We start from the raw sequence: 18,450 nt of genomic DNA, 5'->3' as shown, positions 1-18,450 counted from the left end.
AATTATTTTGTAAATGATTTTATTATTATATATGAAGAATTACAATAATATATACTATTTAATATATATATATATATATATATTTGGATAAATTACATAACACCCCATGTATTTTAACAAAATTGCACAAAATCCCCTATGTTATATCTATAAATAAAAAAATCTCATGTGTTGTTTAAAAGGGAAATTACATTACCCTATGTTTTAATTTCTTAGCTAAAAATTCCTTGTGTTAATTTTACAGGCATAATTTTAAAATAATGCATACTTTCCCCTTCCGTTAATTTGAATTAACTGGGTTAAATTTTTCAAGGAGTTGACCGTTGTGCCCTTATAATTATAACTATTGATCTTCATTAAGTAAGAATGAATAGTTCAAATTTTAAATTATTTTAAATATATATTTTATATTTTATATATAATTATGTACATACATTTATATATATATATATATATATATATTATAAGGCGACGGTTGTATGGGTGATGACGCCCAACCTATGCGCGGCAGAGGTTGTCCACGTTGCCCAAATTCATGGCAAGGCGGTTAATTATATTTAAAATAGATGATTTTTTTTATCAATAACTTTTTTTATGATAATTAAATGATTTGTTTATAATTGTGAATAAGATTTTCAATTATAAAATAAATGTATAATATATTTAGAATAGATAATGTTTCTAGAGATCATGATCATCAGGTAATTATTTAAGATAAATATAAATTAAATTAGTAATAGTATTGGAGATAAAATTTAAAATAAATACAAAATAAAATATTAATATTTTTAAAATAAATAATATTTCTAAGCAATAAGACTTTTTCTTGATAATTAAAATATTGTGTAGATGATTATGTAGATAAATATAAATACAAATTATTAATTTAAAATAAATAAGATTTTCTAATCAATTAATTTCTTTTAATAATAAAACAATTCAAAAACACCCGAAAAACAGATTTGATCAAAATTAAATCAATTCAGTCAACCTATTCTGCTATATATATATATATATATACATAAATAGATTTGTACATTACTAGATTTGTATAATATACTATAAAATATTATTTACGTCTAATGCAGTTTTAACATTTAACGAGACATAACATTCGGCATAATTGTCTAATTTAGTATAATACAGTACATGGACTATAATAGTTGTTTTACAGGAGTTTATAGTAGTATACTATAATAAATTATTTTATTATATATTTCATAGTATATTATACTAAATATAATACATTTAAGAAACGTTAAAAAGTTTATGTAACTTCTTAAAATTAAAAAATTATTTCCTAGAAAGTGATCTAGCTATGATTCCATTCTTTTTTTTCTTAAAGGTCTCAATCCTATATTTCCTAATTTCACAAAATTAAGAAAAATGCAAGACACAGAAAATTCCAATCAGACCTAAGAATATTGCATCAAAATTTCACAAATTAGCTAGAAATTCACAAAAACTGAAAAATAGTTGCAACTAAAATTCACAGCCTCTGCATGTGTAGATCATTTCAGAAGAAAAAATAAAAAGAAAGAAAGTAGCCAATCAGACAGATAGTTCAGACATAACAAATATTTTCATTAATCAGACATAAAACAAATTTGGATGCATTCTGAAGTTGGTCAGCAGACCAGCCAATCATAGAGAAGCATATATAAAAGAAATATACATGATCATGAACCAAAAGAGAAAATCAACCGTTAAAAAGAAAATATAATTACTAGGACAGCAGAACCTAATAAAGATCAGAAATCCTTCAATGGGTCTTGCTGCAATCAGTTGGCAAGAAGTCCACCTTCTGATTCTCAAGATCATATCCAATTAGAAAATTCATCTGATGTAAGTTACCAAAAATGGCCAGATCTTGTGAGGGCACAAAAGTCAGACATACCACCCCTTTCTCTACCTCTATAAAGGTGCTTTCTTGTGTTAACTTCACATCAGCTCCTGTGAAATGTGCTATTATAGATGGGGCATTGAATTCTCCATTGCTAGGTAGCTCATAACACAACCCAAACAACCCTTGAGGATCAGACACACGCCTACCAGTAATCGATTTCTCCAATGTGGATTCCAATCCTTCATAAAGAGAACTAGGAAGGAACGTCAATGTTGTTCCAGAGTCGATGATTATGTTGCCTTCTTCGACCGATGCCTTGGAATTGGAGTTGGGAATGTAATTGTATGCCAAAGCCTCATTCCCAACACTAACACCCTCTAATGTGAGATAATAGAACGTATCGGGGGATTTCTGTACTAGAGGGGTAGACGAGAGGTTAGGCCCCGTCACGATAGCATTAGGTCCAAAACTAATCTTGCTAGAAGATTTCGAATCCAGGGTCGTGAGACAGTATGAGAATTTTCCACCGATGGTCGTCTCTAGTTGTCTCACTATTGAAACGGCGCCACCACCAAGGCCAACGATCCCAGAGCCCGTCTCGTTGAAAGTCCCGCCGTTGTTATGCCCGCAACCAAACACAATCTTAGGGAATACCACACTTTCTTTGGAAGTGGAAGAATCAAAAGTGAACGTTTCCACAGCTAAGTCACCATTGCTGTAGGAACTGTCCCCATAACTAACTTGGTAGAGACAACTATTTGATTTATCGCAGGATGAACTATCTGGTCCGAGTGATTGGCATTGTTGGGATGTGCATGAGACAGTTCTATAAGTTGTGGTTTTTGTGGGGTTGAAAAGTGGGGCATTTTGCTTGTAGCATTGTGTGCAAGGCACACACTGCGTCCACGTCAAATCGCTGCCCGTATCAACAATTGCTAGTATTTCAATTGGTGGGGTCCCGATATTGATTTTCATTAGGTATTCCCCACCAATGGGAGTTAGGGTAGCCTCGAATGAGTCTGGTGACTTTGAGGCTGACTTAAAAGAAGTTGACTTAAGAGAAGATTGGCGTGAAATGGAGCGATGAAACGAAGTCCTCAAACGCTCAAAACGGGTGGTGGAGGGGTCGTAGGAAGGCGAAAGAGGGGAGTCGCGGTGGATTAAATCAAGGGTTACGCCACCATTATTGATTGCTTGACTCAAAGAAATCAGGGAAATGGTAGTGAAGGAATTAGAGAGGAGGAGGAGGAGGGTTGCAAGAATGAGAGACAGGGGTTCGTAGTAGAAAGCCATTGTAATAATTAAGCAATATGCTTTGATTTAGAATTCTGTAGGTACGTAGATGTTGTAAATTGCAGGGGTTGGTACATACCTTAATTTATAGACAAAATGGATTAGTCGTTTTGGATTCAATTACGTAAATACATATATATGTGTTTCCATAGGGAGTGAAGAAATGTTGACGTACATATTAAATACATGAAAACCTTTCAATTTGACATTAATCTTTACAAATGTATTTGATTCAGTACATACAGTTGGTAATTAATCTGTGATTTCGTTAGCAATTTCACAAGCAATTGTGTTAAAGTCATACGTTAGCTTTCACACAGACACACACACATACAATATATATATATATATATAGAATCATGCAATACTGTATATATCAAAACCTGATTCAATGAATATACATACGAATATATATGCACATTTTAATCTGGACATGGATGAAATTAATTATGTGGGATTGCTTGAGGAAATTAATTACCTGGGATCCCATTTATGGTAATTTGTTGATTAATTAATTAATTAAAATTTTAAAGATATATATGAATCAAATCCCTGTAGATTTTGTCAATATAACTTTTTATTATTGTTATTATAATTATTGCATGTCTGGCGCCTCTATTCATAATTGGAGGCTGTAAAATGGAGATTTGGTTTGCAAACTTTGCGATTTTAGTCCTGGTCATTTAAGGTGATAGCAAAAATTAATTGGCGCACGACTTGAAAATATCAACTCCTATAAGTTATAGGACTGATAGAGATTTGGTTTGGAAAATTGTAATTTTAGTCCTGGTCACTTAAGGTGATGGCGAAAACCAATTAGCGCACAACTTGAAAATATCAACCCCTATAGTATTATATGTAAATTTTTAAATAATTCTTGTACATATCCAATTCTATATAAGAGATACAAAGTATATATAAAGCGACAACACTCTTTTGGTATCTCATTTAATTTTAGTATTTTATTTTTTATTAATGTGGTGATAGGAATGGCTTGAATGCTTACGGGTGTGGCATCCATGGGTCGTGCATAATACGAATCCTGCTTTCATCCTCGATTCTCCACCTGAGCCCTGCCTGTAACAATGGTTTCACCCACAACAGAGACCACCAAGTGAAAGAGGTTTGACCTTTCCCTTCCACAAGTGAGAATGAAGGGGCTGGAAAATACTTATCATGAAGCACATGGTACAATAGGCTATTAGTGTCCACCACAAGCCTCCACGCCTGCTTGCACAACATAGCCATATCAAATTCCTTTACGCTCCTAAAGTCGAGCCCCATAAATGCTTCCCCTTGCACAAGGTTTTCCAAGCCACCTAATGAATCTTTCTTTCACTATCCCGATGCCAGAAAGAATTAGCTGTCATACTCTCAATCTCATTCAACAACGTATGTGGGATCTTAAAATAGCTCATGACATAGGAAGGGATTGCTTGGATTACCAACTTGATAACCACACTTCGGACAGCTTGAGACAATTTCTTCGACTTCCAGCTCTGTGTTGGAATATCTTCTTCTTCAATGACTGCTGTGATTATGGATGTGGATGCTCATTTGCAGACTGCAGTTGCTGAAGGTGCTGGAGTTGCTTCAGACCTTCTTGATCAAGGATGACGTTGTCTTGAGCTTGCAACAAACGTGTTTCTATATTGCGTTTTTTGCTTAGTTAGTTGGGCATTGTACAGTCATCCTCCAGCCATTTATTCGCCTTTGTATTGGTCCACATCATCTGAAATGGTTGTTGTGGATTAGTTAGATTTTTGGAGGCTCTGTTATTTAAAACAGTCGTCTTCTTCCTCTGTTTTCATATCTGTAACTACATTCTGGTGAATAGAGAAGAATTCATGGCTGTTTCCATTTTTCTCTCTCAATCAATTATGTTTTCTGTTTGGTACTTCCACACTCTGGAGCTTCTGCTATATATATTATATCCTTGATTCCATTGAAGACATCCTGCTTACATTTACCGACTATAGATGGAAGCCCTAGGTATTTTTCATGTTTAGGTACGATCGCCACCCTCAATATCCAGCCGAGCTCCTGACATTCCAAATTCTAGCATATTCTTATTGAAGACCATGGCCGACTTTTGAAGATTAATCTTCAACCCCAATCCCACCTCAAACCTCCTCAACAGCTCATGTACACACATGAACTCCTCCCTCGTGGCTCGACAAAAAATCAAATTATCATCCGCAAATAACAGATGGGATACTCGTGGGCCATCTGGGCTAACAGAGAAGCCCGTAATGTGTCCATCATGTTCCTCTTGTTGCACCATACAACTAAATGTTTTAGCTTAACACGGAAAGAGATAAGGGGAGAGGGGGTTTCCTTGACGGATTCCCCTCTCCGACTTCAAAAAACCAAATGAAACTCCACTCAGCATAAATGAATATGACATACTAGAAACACATGTCATAATCAAGTCAACCAAATGTTTAGGAAACCTTGTGTAAGCAACACTCGTTCAAGAAAGATCCATTTCACGCGGTTGTAGACTTTACTGATATCTAGCTTCAAGGACACATGACCTAAGTGTATCCCAATATTTATGAGCTGGATAATGATAGTTCATAAGCTATAAGCATGTTATTGGTAATCAACCTGCTGGGGATGAAGGCCAATTGGGATAATTAAACAAATAAATGTGGTAAGCATCATGAATTCGATAATGTATTTACAAAAACATGTTGTTATTTTATTTTGGGATAATTGCACACTCCTCCCTTGAGATTTTTGGTATAATTGCACATAGACCTCATGTGATTTGAAATACTCCTAAAGTTTGCTTTATATAACAAATAGATCCCTCAATTAGTAAAAAAATATTGAATTTGTTGATATCAATAAAAAAAATAAATGATAACCCTCAATTTACTTATCATTAACTTATTGTAGGAAGGGTGATTTTATCATAAAATATTTATTTGATATGAAATAAAATAATAATAATTCAATTAAAAATATTATGCTTAATTACACTAAACTTTAAGAGTGACAACATAATTATCCCTTTTATTTTTTATTCAAAAACAATTTATTTCATACATATAATGCAAGTTAATATAGTTACTCTACACTCCTCAATCTTAATAATATGGTATAAATATTAAATATTAAGGGCAAAAGTGAAAAGATAAAATATTTAAATTTTTTTTATTTTTTGAACTAGGATAAAATATGTAAACGTGCTACAACACATATTAGTATTTAGCGCTAGCACGATTTTTCCTTTTCCTTTTTTTAAATTAAAGAGGTGGTAACTGAGAGCGAATCGAACCCTAATCCCAATTAAAAAACCCTAGCCGTCACCCTTATAAGCTTCTTCATCTGTCAGTCCTAAGCTTATTGCAGCTGCGGCGACAACAATGGGTAAACTTTTCTTCTCTTTCCGCCAAACCCTCATCCCCATTAGTGCTTCAGCATACATATTCTATGTAGATTTTGAATCGTTGTTTGATTTGGTGGGGTATTCGCCCACGCAGGTGCCTACACATACGTGTCGGAGCTATGGAAGAAGAAACAGTCCGATGTAATGCGGTTCTTGCTTCGGGTTCGCTGCTGGGAGTACCGTCAGCTTCCCGCTGTTGTACGTGTAACCCACTCCACCCGCCCCGACAAGGCCCGACGCCTCGGCTACAAGGCCAAGCAGGTATATTTACTACATTTCTGAAAGTTCTGATTATTCTGTTTTTTGACTCGTTTGTTCATGATGACTGTGTTAATTTAACAATCTTTAGAGGTAAAGAATGAGTAATTTGTAGATATCTGTAGAAAATGTTATTGTTTTCGATGTATGATTCGGAACGGCTTTATTGTTGTAGTTGAGAAAGTGGGTTCATTTGATAATAGACTGGGTTCAATCTAAGTGGTTTAGCGCGTGGTTTAATCTAGACAATTAAGTTTGTTCGCACTTATTTTCGGTTGAACTTCTATTTATTAAACTTGGTTTTGGGTTTAAACATGCAATCAATCATATTGCAAGTGCACAATATTGAGTCGCAATGAAGACTAAGTAGCTCGCTTTTGCCATATATTCGGCTAGACACAATGGATGATGCCCTACACGTTGAATACAATATTATATATTTGTTGGAACATTCTTTCTCTACTACTCTCTTCAAAAAACATTTAGCCAGTTTTTTTAAAAAGGTATATATTTTTCCAGTGGAAAAATAAAGAAGTTCAACCCTGAGACAAAATTGATGTCGATTAATTGCCAAAAGTTTGCAATTCATGAACATGCGTTAGTAAGTGTTGAAGGAATAGAAAACACTTGCGATTTACCTATCTCCTAAAATTATCCAGATAACTTTTCATGAGTGATTTTGCATGTGTGATGCAATAGTTAGTGATATGAGTGTGTTTATATATACCAAACATTTATGGTAGAAATAATAAATTCTTAACTAATAGAAATTTTCGAAATGTTTTTTCTTAAAGTACCACTAGTTGCATTTGTCTGCATCCGTTTCTTGTTTTCCAGAGTTTGTCTGAATATATGTACTTTTGTGTAAGACTGCGGCAGATCTGTAATCTATAGTGTCATATCTGCTTTTTCTGTTTATCAAGATACAAGTTTAATTTTGATTCCATATTCATCTATCTTTTTTTATTACTTTTCCTTTCTCTCTTTTTGTCGCTATTTGTGTTCTGTTTTTTCATGATTAGTGATTCAATTCTACCTTTCAGGGCTATGTGATCTACCGAGTTCGTGTTCGACGTGGTGGAAGGAAGAGGCCAGTTCCCAAAGGTATTGTGTATGGTAAGCCCACTAACCAGGGTGTTACTCAGCTGAAATTCCAGCGCAGCAAACGGTCAGTTGCAGAGGAACGTGCGGGCAGGAAACTTGGTGGCCTTAGAGTCCTGAATTCTTACTGGATTAATGAGGTTAGCATTCAGATGTCTTCACATTGTCAAGTTATATCTCTGTTTCATTTTATTATGGCCAATTCTTGTTTCAAATGGATTAAATGAGGGTTCTGGGATCCTGAAAATGTAATGGATGCAGGAAATAGGCTTCAATAACTGATAGACAACTTGAATATATGTTTTTTAATGATTAACTGGTTGGTTAAAACTCTTCAATTACCTATGTAATAAGAAAAAAGACCCATGTGGTTTTTTTGGGAAATTGAGTTTGTGCTTGATGATTCTCCTGAATTAGTAGATTTACAGACAATCAGGGAATTTGCTGGAAGGATGCAAAAGGAGTTATTAATCTCTGTTTAACTATTAACTTGACCATATTCGTGTCATACTTATCTCTGGAAAACCGCAACTGTGCGTCTACATTGCAGGATTCAACTTACAAGTACTTCGAAGTAATATTGATTGATCCTGCCCATACTACTATCCGTAATGACCCAAGGATCAACTGGATTTGCAATCCGGTCCACAAACACAGGGAGCTCCGAGGACTTACCTCAGCTGGAAAGAAGTACAGGGGTCTCCGAGGAAAGGGCCACTTGCACCACAAAGCACGTCCTTCGAGACGGGCCACCTGGAAGAGGAACCAGACACTGTCCCTTCGTCGCTATCGCTGATCTACTTGAAGTTTTTTGGTGTTCTTATCATAAACTTAGATCTTATGTCCGTCTCCTAGGAGTTTTCGGCCTCTTTACAAGAAGCTTAGTGTTTTTTTGGACTTACTACATTTGCTGAGTTCAGGTGCATCATGTGCTTGTTACTCTGTTACAGTGTTGATGAAAATTGAATTTTGTGATTGATGTGCGAACTCTTTTCGAGTCTTTTGACATTCGGATTTGCTGTTGTTCGTTGAGTTACTTTTTTGCTCTTTGCCTGAATTGTCAGTTGTTTCATTAACTTTTTAGGAAAGTGCGATTTACTTTCTTCACCCATTCTTTAAAAATGTGCAGTTTAAAAAATAATTAACTAGACTATTGTCTTTTATGATATGGCTGTAGATAGGGAAAAGTATGTTTTGCTTGCACTTGGTAGTTTTGGGAACAGGCTATCGGATGTATGCAGAATCATTATTGTGTTTGGTTTTGTTCTGAAATTGGTTAAAATACACTTAATGTTTGTCTGTTTTTTTTTTTTACACTTTATTTGTGTGGTATTTTATCTTGAATTTTTATATAAATACGATTAAATGTGGCACACTTATGTGTGTGCACAATGATTTAAATTTAAAAAAAAATATTATTATTTTAAAAATATATTAATTAAATTAATGAATATTAAAAAGTACAAAAAATGAGAGAAGAAAAAGAGATGTGGAAGTTGAGAAAAGAGAAGTTAAAAAAGATTGTGAAAAATAGAAAGTTGAAAAAAGAAAAAAAAGTAAATATTAAAAAAAATAAAAATTGACATATCAAAATTAAATAAGATAACAAATGGGTGCTATCACTTTATATATAGTATAGAAAGATATAATTTGACAATAAATAGTGACATTTGTCTCTCAAAACATAACATTAAACATATAACACTTATATATATATATAAAAGAGACATAATATAACAATGAACAGTACAACACTTATTTTAAATTATCTCGAAAAATAAATCTACACATATATATTTATTTTTTTATTTTTCTCTTTCTATCTTACAAAACACAACAAAATATTTAAAAAATGAATCCAAACTTTTCAATATCATTTTAACTAGTGATGGTAGTGGGACGAGTTTAGGACAGGTCTGACCAGACTATAGACCCCCCTCCCCCCCACCCCACCCCACCCCACCCCGCAAAGTGGGGTTTTGAGCTATGACTTTTAAATTTTAAATCTTTTTTTAACTACAAATGACTGTATTGTTATTTTAGATAACAACTACTAATTAGAGTTGAATAATTTAAACTAATTATTTAATTAGACTTAAATATATTCATAATTCAATTTGACGTGGACGCAGCGATTTGACGTGGACGCAGTGTGTGCCTTGCACACAATGCTACAAGCAAAATGCCCCACTTTTCAACCCCACAAAAACCACAACTTATAGAACTGTCTCATGCACATCCCAACAATGCCAATCACTCGGACCAGATAGTTCATCCTGCGATAAATCAAATAGTTGTCTCTACCAAGTTAGTTATGGGGACAGTTCCTACAGCAATGGTGACTTAGCTGTGGAAACGTTCACTTTTGATTCTTCCACTTCCAAAGAAAGTGTGGTATTCCCTAAGATTGTGTTTGGTTGCGGGCATAACAACGACGGGACTTTCAACGAGACGGGCTCCGGGATCGTTGGCCTTGGTGGTGGCGCCGTCTCAATAGTGAGACAACTAGAGACGACCATCGGTGGAAAATTCTCATACTGCCTCACGACCATGGATTCGAAATCTTCTAGCAAGATTAGTTTTGGACTTAATGCTATCGTGACGGGGCCTAACGTCTCGTCTACCCCTCTAGTACAGAAATCCCCCGATACGTTCTATTATCTCACATTAGAGGGTGTTAGTGTTGGGAATGAGGCTTTGGCATACAATTACATTCCCAACTCCAATTCCAAGGCATCAGTCGAAGAAGGCAACATAATCATCGACTCTGGAACAACATTGACGTTCCTTCCTAGTTCCCTTTATGAAGGATTGGAATCCGCATTGGAGAAATCGATTAGTGGTAGTCGTGTGTCTGATCCTCAAGGATTGTTTGGGTTGTGTTATGAGTTACCTAGCAATGGAGAATTCAATGCCCCACCTATAATAGCACATTTCACAGGAGCGGATGTTGAATTGACACAAGAAAGCATTTTTATAGAGGTAGAGAAGGGGGTGGTATGTCTGACTTTTATGCCCTCACAAGATCTGGCCATTTTTGGTAACTTACATCAGATGAATTTTCTGATTGGATATGATCTTGAAAATCAGAAGGTGGACTTCTTGCCAACTGATTGCAGCAAGACCCAATGAAGAATTTCTCATCTTTATTAGGTTTTGTCTCTCCTAATGCTGTTTAATGGTTGATTTCTCATTTAGTTCATGATCATGTAATATTCGTTTTATATATGCTTCTCAATGATTGGCTGGTCTATGGACCAACTTGACAATGTATCCAAGTTTGTTTTGTGTGATTAATGAAAATATTTGTTATGTCTGATTTTTCTGTCTGATTGGCTTCTTTCTTTCTTTTTTTTTCCCCCTTAATGTACACCTGTAGAGGCTCTGAGGATGAAATTTTTCTTTTTTTTTTAATGTTTATTTTGGGAATTTTGGTTGCAATTTTTTTGCATTTTTCTTTAGTTTTTGTGAATTTTATATGTGAATTTCTAGCTAATTTGTGAAATTTTGATGAAATATGCCTAAGTCTGATTGGGATTAATTGAATTTTAGGGAATTTTAGGGAATTAATTGAATTGGGATTAATATATTATATGAATCTAGTAACATAGAAATATCTATATCTATATATCTAAATAATGGTTGATCAAAATTAAGTTAATTTTGATGGAATACTAATTTTTGATAATTTTGAATTTTTTAAATGTCAAGAAAAATTTTGTTGGTTAGAATTTAGAAACATCATTCTACTTAAATATATTACATATTTATTTTGTATTTATTCAAAATTTTATATCTAATATTATAAAAAAAATTTAAATTATAAATAAAATCTTAATTAGAAACATCACCTATTTAAATATTTTGATATTTTGTTTTAAATCTCAAGAAAAAATCTTATTTGTTAGAAATATTATTTATTTTAAAAATATTAAAAATTTATTTTGTATTTATCTTAAATAATTACCTAATGATATTTTAAACATATAAAATATATTATTTTGTACTTATCCAAAATCTAATCTCAAATATTATAAATAATTTAATTTTTATTTATCTTAAATATTTACCTAATGATCATGGTCTCTAAGAAACATGATTTATTTTAAGTATTATATATTTAATTTATAATCCAAAATCTTATCTTGACAATTATAATCAAATTGTTTAATTATTATGACAAAATTTTGTTGGTTAGAAACATCATCTATTTTAAATATATCAAATATTTATATTTTATTTATCCAAAATCTTATTTTCAAGATTACGATACTAATTTAATTCCGATTTGTCTTCAATAATCACCTAAGAATCATGGTCTCTGTCATATTGTATTTAAATAGAAGGGAACATATTGTTGTTAAGAGACCGCAAAATTTAGTGGATCTTTTGCTATATCGCCTGCAAAAGCAATAAAATACATATTTCTAGTTCTAAAAGTACTATTACACAAAAAAGAAGTCGTGATTAATTTAATTCAAATGACATTGAAATCAATTTATGACATTGATGTCGCAATTAGAGATAGGGTTAGGAGAGAGTATTTGCTAAAAGGTGCTTATCAATGAATGATACCAAATTTTCAAAAAAAAAAAATAATAATAAGAAAATGAATAGACGCGATTTAGAGCTGCGTGGTTGAAAAGCAATGATTGGTTGGAGTATATACCTTTTAAAACAACCAGGAAAAAGTGCAAATCATGGGGGTGATACTTTTTCAAAGATTGGCTTTAGCAATTAGAAGAGGGCAACCGATGCCTTTAAAGAACATGTTGGTGGGGTTGATAGTGGTCACGATTATGCAAGACAATAAGTAGAGAATTTTATGAACCAAAGACAGAGTGTATCTCATGTATTTTTTTATCTTGTGTCCAAAAGTCGGAGAAAGTTTATCGAACTCGAGTTATAGCCGTTTTACATGTGAGACTTTTATATATTGATGCAAGGCCTTGCTTTTCGTGGTCATGATGCGTCAGTCACCTCCAAAATATGAAAAATTTTCTGGAGATATTTAATTGTTATGGGAAGAGGGTTTGATGATGTTCAAAGAGTAGTTAATAAAAATGCACCAGAAAATAATCAAATGACTTCTTCACAGATACAAAAGATTTGTTGAGAGCTTGTGGAATAAAAACAATGTCAAATATTATTAGTGAGAGTAGAGATATTTATTTATTATTTTTCGTGTTGATATAGGAGCGATGACTATGAACGTGAGGTTTGTGAATAAAAAAGGACAAGTTATTGAAAGATTTCTTGGTGTGGATCATGCTAGCGATACTTTATCTCCTTCTATAATAGCTCTAGACGGTATGTTTGCACGCTATCGTTCATCTATTTCTAGATTAAGAGGCAAGGATATGATGGTACCTTAAATATGAGAGGCCAATTTCATGGTCTGAAAACACTAATTGAAAAGGAAAATCCATTACTTTGCCCACTAGTGCAATTTGTGGTTGTTTCTGTTGTAAAAAATATTTTGGTTGTTTGTGACCTTTTCAATTATATTATTATGATTGTGAATATTGTGGGTGCTTCATGTAAAAGAAGAGATGTATTGCTTCAAAATCATCATCAGAAGATTGTAGACAAATTTAAAAAGCGTGAGATTTTTTCAAGAAGAGGCAAACATCAAGAGACTAATTTTGCTAGGCCAAGTGATACGCGTTGGGGTTCTCATCATATAACTCTAGTTCGTGTTTTGTATGTGCGTTTAGTTTTAGAAATATTGAGAAAATATCATGTCTTGACTCGAGAACTTTATTTGCCAAATTTGACCGTCAAATGCTCATTTGTTTTGCTAAAATTTATCCTGATGATTTCTCTTTTAATTGTTTTATTGAAAAACCTGCTCGAAACATATATTTTTTATGTGAGTAAAGTTATGAGTTTTTTATTGTTTGTGTTGTAACTTTGGATTAAAATTACATGTTAAATCCATATATTAGAAGTAAGGAATTGAGATATCCAACATAGGAATATGATGGGAAATAAAGAAACCTTGATATGAATATAAGGTGTGTGTGAGGTGAGTATGTTACACTCGTATTTCCTTGATATGTATATAGGAAGTTTATAATCAAAATAAACTTTTAATATTAAGTTCAAGTTCAAGTTGTGTGTGAAATGTTATGGAGACTAGAGTGAACATGGAGTTGTTTCACACAAGCATCGTCACTGCCCTCTCGCCCAACAGATGGTTAAATTTTTTTAAACTATTTTTTGATTTTAGCTGTTAAGTTTGAATGCCATTATTAGCAAATTTGAGACAGCCCTGCTATTTCAAATTGTGTGAAGGCTGCATTAAGAGGTTGTTTAATCGGTAACTGCTCGCCATGCCGGTAAAAAATTGGTGATGGTTCCCATTTTGAACATAAAACTAAAACACAAAAAACATAAAATTATCGAGATGCACAAGAGGAAGTTGCTAAGAATTTTTAAATATTTTTTAAGTTTTATCATTATTTTATAAATATTATGCTAATTATTTTGATATTCTACAGGAGGCAGCATTCAATCGGCCGCACTAGCATATGGAGCTAATTTCCAGATGCTACAAAAAGAAGGTGGACGGTGGTTGCGATATGCGATGACCGAGCACCAACTGTGGCTGGCTGCAGTTGGGGCCAAGAACAAGGGTCGTGTATTCGGCTTTGGTTTTAAGGCCCACGCGACAGCCCGTCGAACCTACACATCACCATCACCACCCTATCGCCACCGCCACTGCTACAAACAAACCCTGCAATGGAGGACCGCATCGACCTGCTGGAGTCGGTGATGGTCGACATGATGGCGATGATAGAAGAAATAGGGGCAGCTCCTTCACTGCGGGACCATCACAGTCGCTGGCCTCCACTACCACCCCAGCCCCAACCGAGCCTCCGATAGACCTCCCGTCCACGAACGAGGAGGATATGGACATGGAGGAATTAGATTAGGCTTTTTTTTTTTTAAAAAAAATGTAATTAAACAATATTTTTTAATAATTTAATATTTTTTATTAATTATTTATATTTTATAATGTTTATTACATTCCATTATTTTATTTTTTCAATTTTAAAAAATTAAATAAAATAATTGTTACAATATATAAATTAAATTATTTATTAAAATTTATTACATATATAAATATGACTGTTCCAAACATGTACACAATTACTAAATAAATTTCAAAAAGTATTCCTAAATTGCCTAAGACCATTCCTAAATGAATGTCAAATATAATATCTAGTATCATAAACATACAATTTAAAAGACCGTGCTAAATATATCCTCTTCATAAATACAATGAATTCCAAAATTTTATCAACAGTATTAGAAGGACCGTTTCAACTACGTTTCACAAAAGTATTTTTAAATTATCAAGACCGTTCCTAAATGTATGCCAAATACAATCTCCAATTCATAAGGATACAGTTCCTAAGATCGTGCCTAAATATATCCCCATCTTAAATACCATGAGTTCCAAAACTCTTTCACAAGTAGTATTAGGACTGTTCCTAAATTCATACTGAATTATTCCGTCGAACCGTTATTAATTTTATTCAAACCTTTTCAATAAAATAAATTATATTCTCATATTCAATTGTAATATTAGGAATGGTCAAGCACTCTGTATTACTATACCCGTGCCTATTTTTGCACAATTTTCTGTAAATCATTCCTAAATTTTTGTAACGCTGTCTTCGGCGACGGAATACAAATTGTTCATAAACAGTTCCTAGTACCGGTTCAAATTAATTATCCTATTCTGAACCGTTCCAAATGTTAAAAAACTCGTTCCTAAGCCCGTGCCAAATTTAGCATTTTTTTGTAGTGAGAGGCTAACAAGATAGACTCATTGTTAGACAAACGTTAAAATCAGGGGAGTATTTGTAATTCTTTAATCAATAATGAATTATTTATATTCATAACAAATCTCAGGAGATGTGATTATAATCTTTGGGTGGAGGTTTGGAATTGTCAACTTTACCCTTACTGTATTTTTTTTTTTTTTATAAAAAATCTGACGAGATGGATGGACTAATTAATTTTAAAAATTGTAAAAATTATCCATTTAATCCATAAAAAAATTAAAAAATTAAGTAAAATTAAATTCATAATCCACAAGGGAATTTTAATCAATTCAACACAAAAATAAATAAAAATACTGAGAAAATATTTATAATTATATCAAACTTGTGAAGAGTTGGTTTTAATTTATCTTACTTTTTTCACAAACCCTTTAGCTCAAAATCAGCTTGTTATAAGGAAGATATTATGACTAAGGACGATTGAGATACCGAAGGTGATATCACAAATCTCATGAATCAACTTCACATGCAACAACATGTCATAAAGTACATATCCTAGTCATTTTTCTAGCAAACCAACATGGAGTGTGTGAACCCTCTCCTTCTTACCTACCCTTTATATAGATCTAAGCTTGCTAAGCATACACAACACAAAGAGCGAGAGCGAGCAATGGCAACCTCAACAATCGGTTTCACGATATACCTAACCCTAGTTTCTACAATTGTCATCGCCTTCACAATTACTGTAGTATCCGCACAATGCGAAGGAGACCTCCAAGGTCTTATTGAACAATGTGCGAGATATGTTCAAAAGTCGGGGCCCCAAGAAACCCCGTCTCAAAAATGTTGTAATGTTGTAAAAACTGTCAATGTTCCATGTATGTGCGAGATCATCCCTCCTGAGGTCGAAAGAATAGTCAGCATGGAGAAAGCGGTGTTTGTTGTAGCATCTTGTGGCAAACCATTACCACATGGAACCAAATGTGGGGGTAAGAAACAATTAACCCAAAAGCCTAAATATCTTTTTTTATAGGAGAGGTAATTTGCTATAATTATTTTTCTTCAGGGATATTTGTTCATTTCACATATCATAGGGATAATATGCATTTAACCCTATATATATATATATGACTTGTTCATACCTTCTCCATCATAATCTTACCTATTGTTTTCTTACAAACTTATATCATTAGAAAAGGAATTACAATTTTTAGGTTACTCATTACTTTAGTCATGCAAGAAAAAGTTTTGCATTTTACACTTTGGGGGGATTTTGTCGTGTAATTTAAATATTTCCCTCATTGAGAATATAATTGACCAGAATTTATTAAAATGATTAGAAAAGTGTACGTGATCATCTCAATTAGGTGCACTTTTCATACTCTCGTCGTACGTATTTTTGCAAATTTGCTTACTTATAACTTTTATTGATTCTCATACGTTGCAGATTATACCGTTCCATGAAGCTAGAAATCGTTGTGGAATAATGCGTCGATGCTCAAAATTAGTCGATGTTTAATATCGAAAATAAGAGTATTAATTTGCAGATTATGAATTTCTGTATCATGATGTACGTATGGTTTTCTAATGAAGAAGGGTGATTGTATTTTACAAATATTTGTGTTTATTGGATTTAATTTGATTAATCTCACTTCATTCCACATTCTGATTTTGTAATTATTTTGGAAATACTACAAGAAAATGACTCACTACATAGTCACGAAGAACATTTGATTTGAGCTAGTTAGTAATAGCATGTAAAATTTTCGATTTCGTTGATAAATTTATTAGGGAGTAAATTTTTGTTGTTAAATTCATTACTAAGTAAATTTTTTATATTAAATAATTTAGATTAGGAACGAGAATTTAATTGCTAATTAGCTTGATGCTAATTTTTTTTTTTTTTTTTTGGTTTGTATTGACCAATTTTCTGGTAGTGAAATGGAAATTTGGAAGCCGAAATTGTAATTTTGCAATTAATGGTTTGCAGTCGCTAGTTTGTGTAAATTTATTTAATTAACTATGTATACTTTTACGGACAAATAAAAGAAAAAAACATGTGATTAACAATTAGTTTCATTATCTTGTCTTATACGACTCCGTCTTGGCACATTAAAGGAATTTGACGTCTTTGAGAATCTTGGAGCTTGTTGTTTTGTACGTACTTGTGATCAGTCCATCTTATTAGAATAACCAACTTCAGAGTCCAAGAATTCTAGTAAGCCATTATCGTCTTCTATTTTTATAATTAGAGTTTCATTTACTCGACTGAAATATCAATATAAGTGTTTAACGAATCATTTCAATAAATATTTATTACTGTCAAAATTTAAATATTTTTTATATTAATACATCTGCAGTTGTTTATTCCAGAAACGACTTCAGTTTATTAAAAAAAAAAAATTCTTCAAATAACTCCAAAATTAACGAATTCAACATACTTATTTATTTTTATATATGTATGTAAAATTGATTAGTTATTAATTTGAGAATAAAATATTAATAATATAATGAAAGTTTAATTATTTGTTAATAATATATTAAATATTTCTATTATTTAAAAATGTCAGGTAAGATTACAATTTGTAGAATTGACAAAACCAATTAATTCTAGGTGTCTTGGTAATATAAGAATAGAAATATTACAAAATTATTAAAAATTTCAAATTCTAATAATGTTCTCTAGTCCACTGGTGCGTCGTTGGTGTTGGTTGAGGTATTTTTCTTTTCTTACCTACCAGTCCTGCTGGCTCGTTTCATAC

General features: G+C 32.7%; 4 protein-coding genes across 4 annotated transcripts; 3 read left to right on the top strand and 1 right to left on the bottom strand.

Moving 5' to 3' along the window:
• Positions 1,763-3,139, bottom strand: LOC105163971 (aspartic proteinase CDR1-like). Its single transcript, XM_020694879.1, has one exon. It carries the CDS (start codon positions 3,137-3,139, stop codon positions 1,763-1,765), a length of 1,377 nt encoding a protein of 458 aa, XP_020550538.1.
• LOC105163832 (60S ribosomal protein L15) lies at positions 6,378-8,952 on the top strand. The gene is made up of 4 exons (XM_011082323.2): positions 6,378-6,517; positions 6,631-6,797; positions 7,838-8,035; positions 8,446-8,952. The coding sequence occupies exons 1-4, from the start codon at positions 6,514-6,516 to the stop codon at positions 8,689-8,691; spliced, it is 615 nt and encodes a 204-aa protein (XP_011080625.1). The 5' UTR covers positions 6,378-6,513; the 3' UTR covers positions 8,692-8,952.
• Positions 9,063-11,027, top strand: LOC105163970 (aspartic proteinase CDR1-like). The gene is made up of 2 exons (XM_020694873.1): positions 9,063-9,128; positions 10,047-11,027. The coding sequence occupies exons 1-2, from the start codon at positions 9,063-9,065 to the stop codon at positions 11,025-11,027; spliced, it is 1,047 nt and encodes a 348-aa protein (XP_020550532.1).
• On the top strand, positions 16,331-17,305 carry LOC105163831. The gene is made up of 2 exons (XM_011082322.2): positions 16,331-16,677; positions 17,136-17,305. Exons 1-2 carry the CDS (start codon positions 16,359-16,361, stop codon positions 17,150-17,152), a joined length of 336 nt encoding a protein of 111 aa, XP_011080624.1. The 5' UTR covers positions 16,331-16,358; the 3' UTR covers positions 17,153-17,305.

The sequence above is a fragment of the Sesamum indicum genome, linkage group LG6 (genome assembly GCF_000512975.1).
Source record: "Sesamum indicum cultivar Zhongzhi No. 13 linkage group LG6, S_indicum_v1.0, whole genome shotgun sequence".
NCBI classification, from domain to species: domain Eukaryota; kingdom Viridiplantae; phylum Streptophyta; class Magnoliopsida; order Lamiales; family Pedaliaceae; genus Sesamum; species Sesamum indicum.
Note: the sequence above shows the minus strand (reverse complement) of the source record. Positions and strands in the feature narration are given on the sequence as shown.

Excerpts from the sequence above, each read along its gene's own strand:
- LOC105163831 (XM_011082322.2), top strand. The coding sequence starts at position 16,359 with ATGGCAACCTCAACAATCGGTTTCACGATATACCTAACCCTAGTTTCT.
- LOC105163971 (XM_020694879.1), bottom strand. The coding sequence starts at position 3,139 with ATGGCTTTCTACTACGAACCCCTGTCTCTCATTCTTGCAACCCTCCTC.
- LOC105163970 (XM_020694873.1), top strand. The coding sequence starts at position 9,063 with ATGGCTGTAGATAGGGAAAAGTATGTTTTGCTTGCACTTGGTAGTTTT. Across the intron at positions 9,129-10,046 it reads TTGGGAACAGGCTATCGGAT|TGTGTGCCTTGCACACAATG; the intron begins GTATGCAGAATC and ends ACGTGGACGCAG.
- LOC105163832 (XM_011082323.2), top strand. Across the intron at positions 6,798-7,837 it reads TCGGCTACAAGGCCAAGCAG|GGCTATGTGATCTACCGAGT; the intron begins GTATATTTACTA and ends TCTACCTTTCAG. Across the intron at positions 8,036-8,445 it reads ATTCTTACTGGATTAATGAG|GATTCAACTTACAAGTACTT; the intron begins GTTAGCATTCAG and ends TCTACATTGCAG.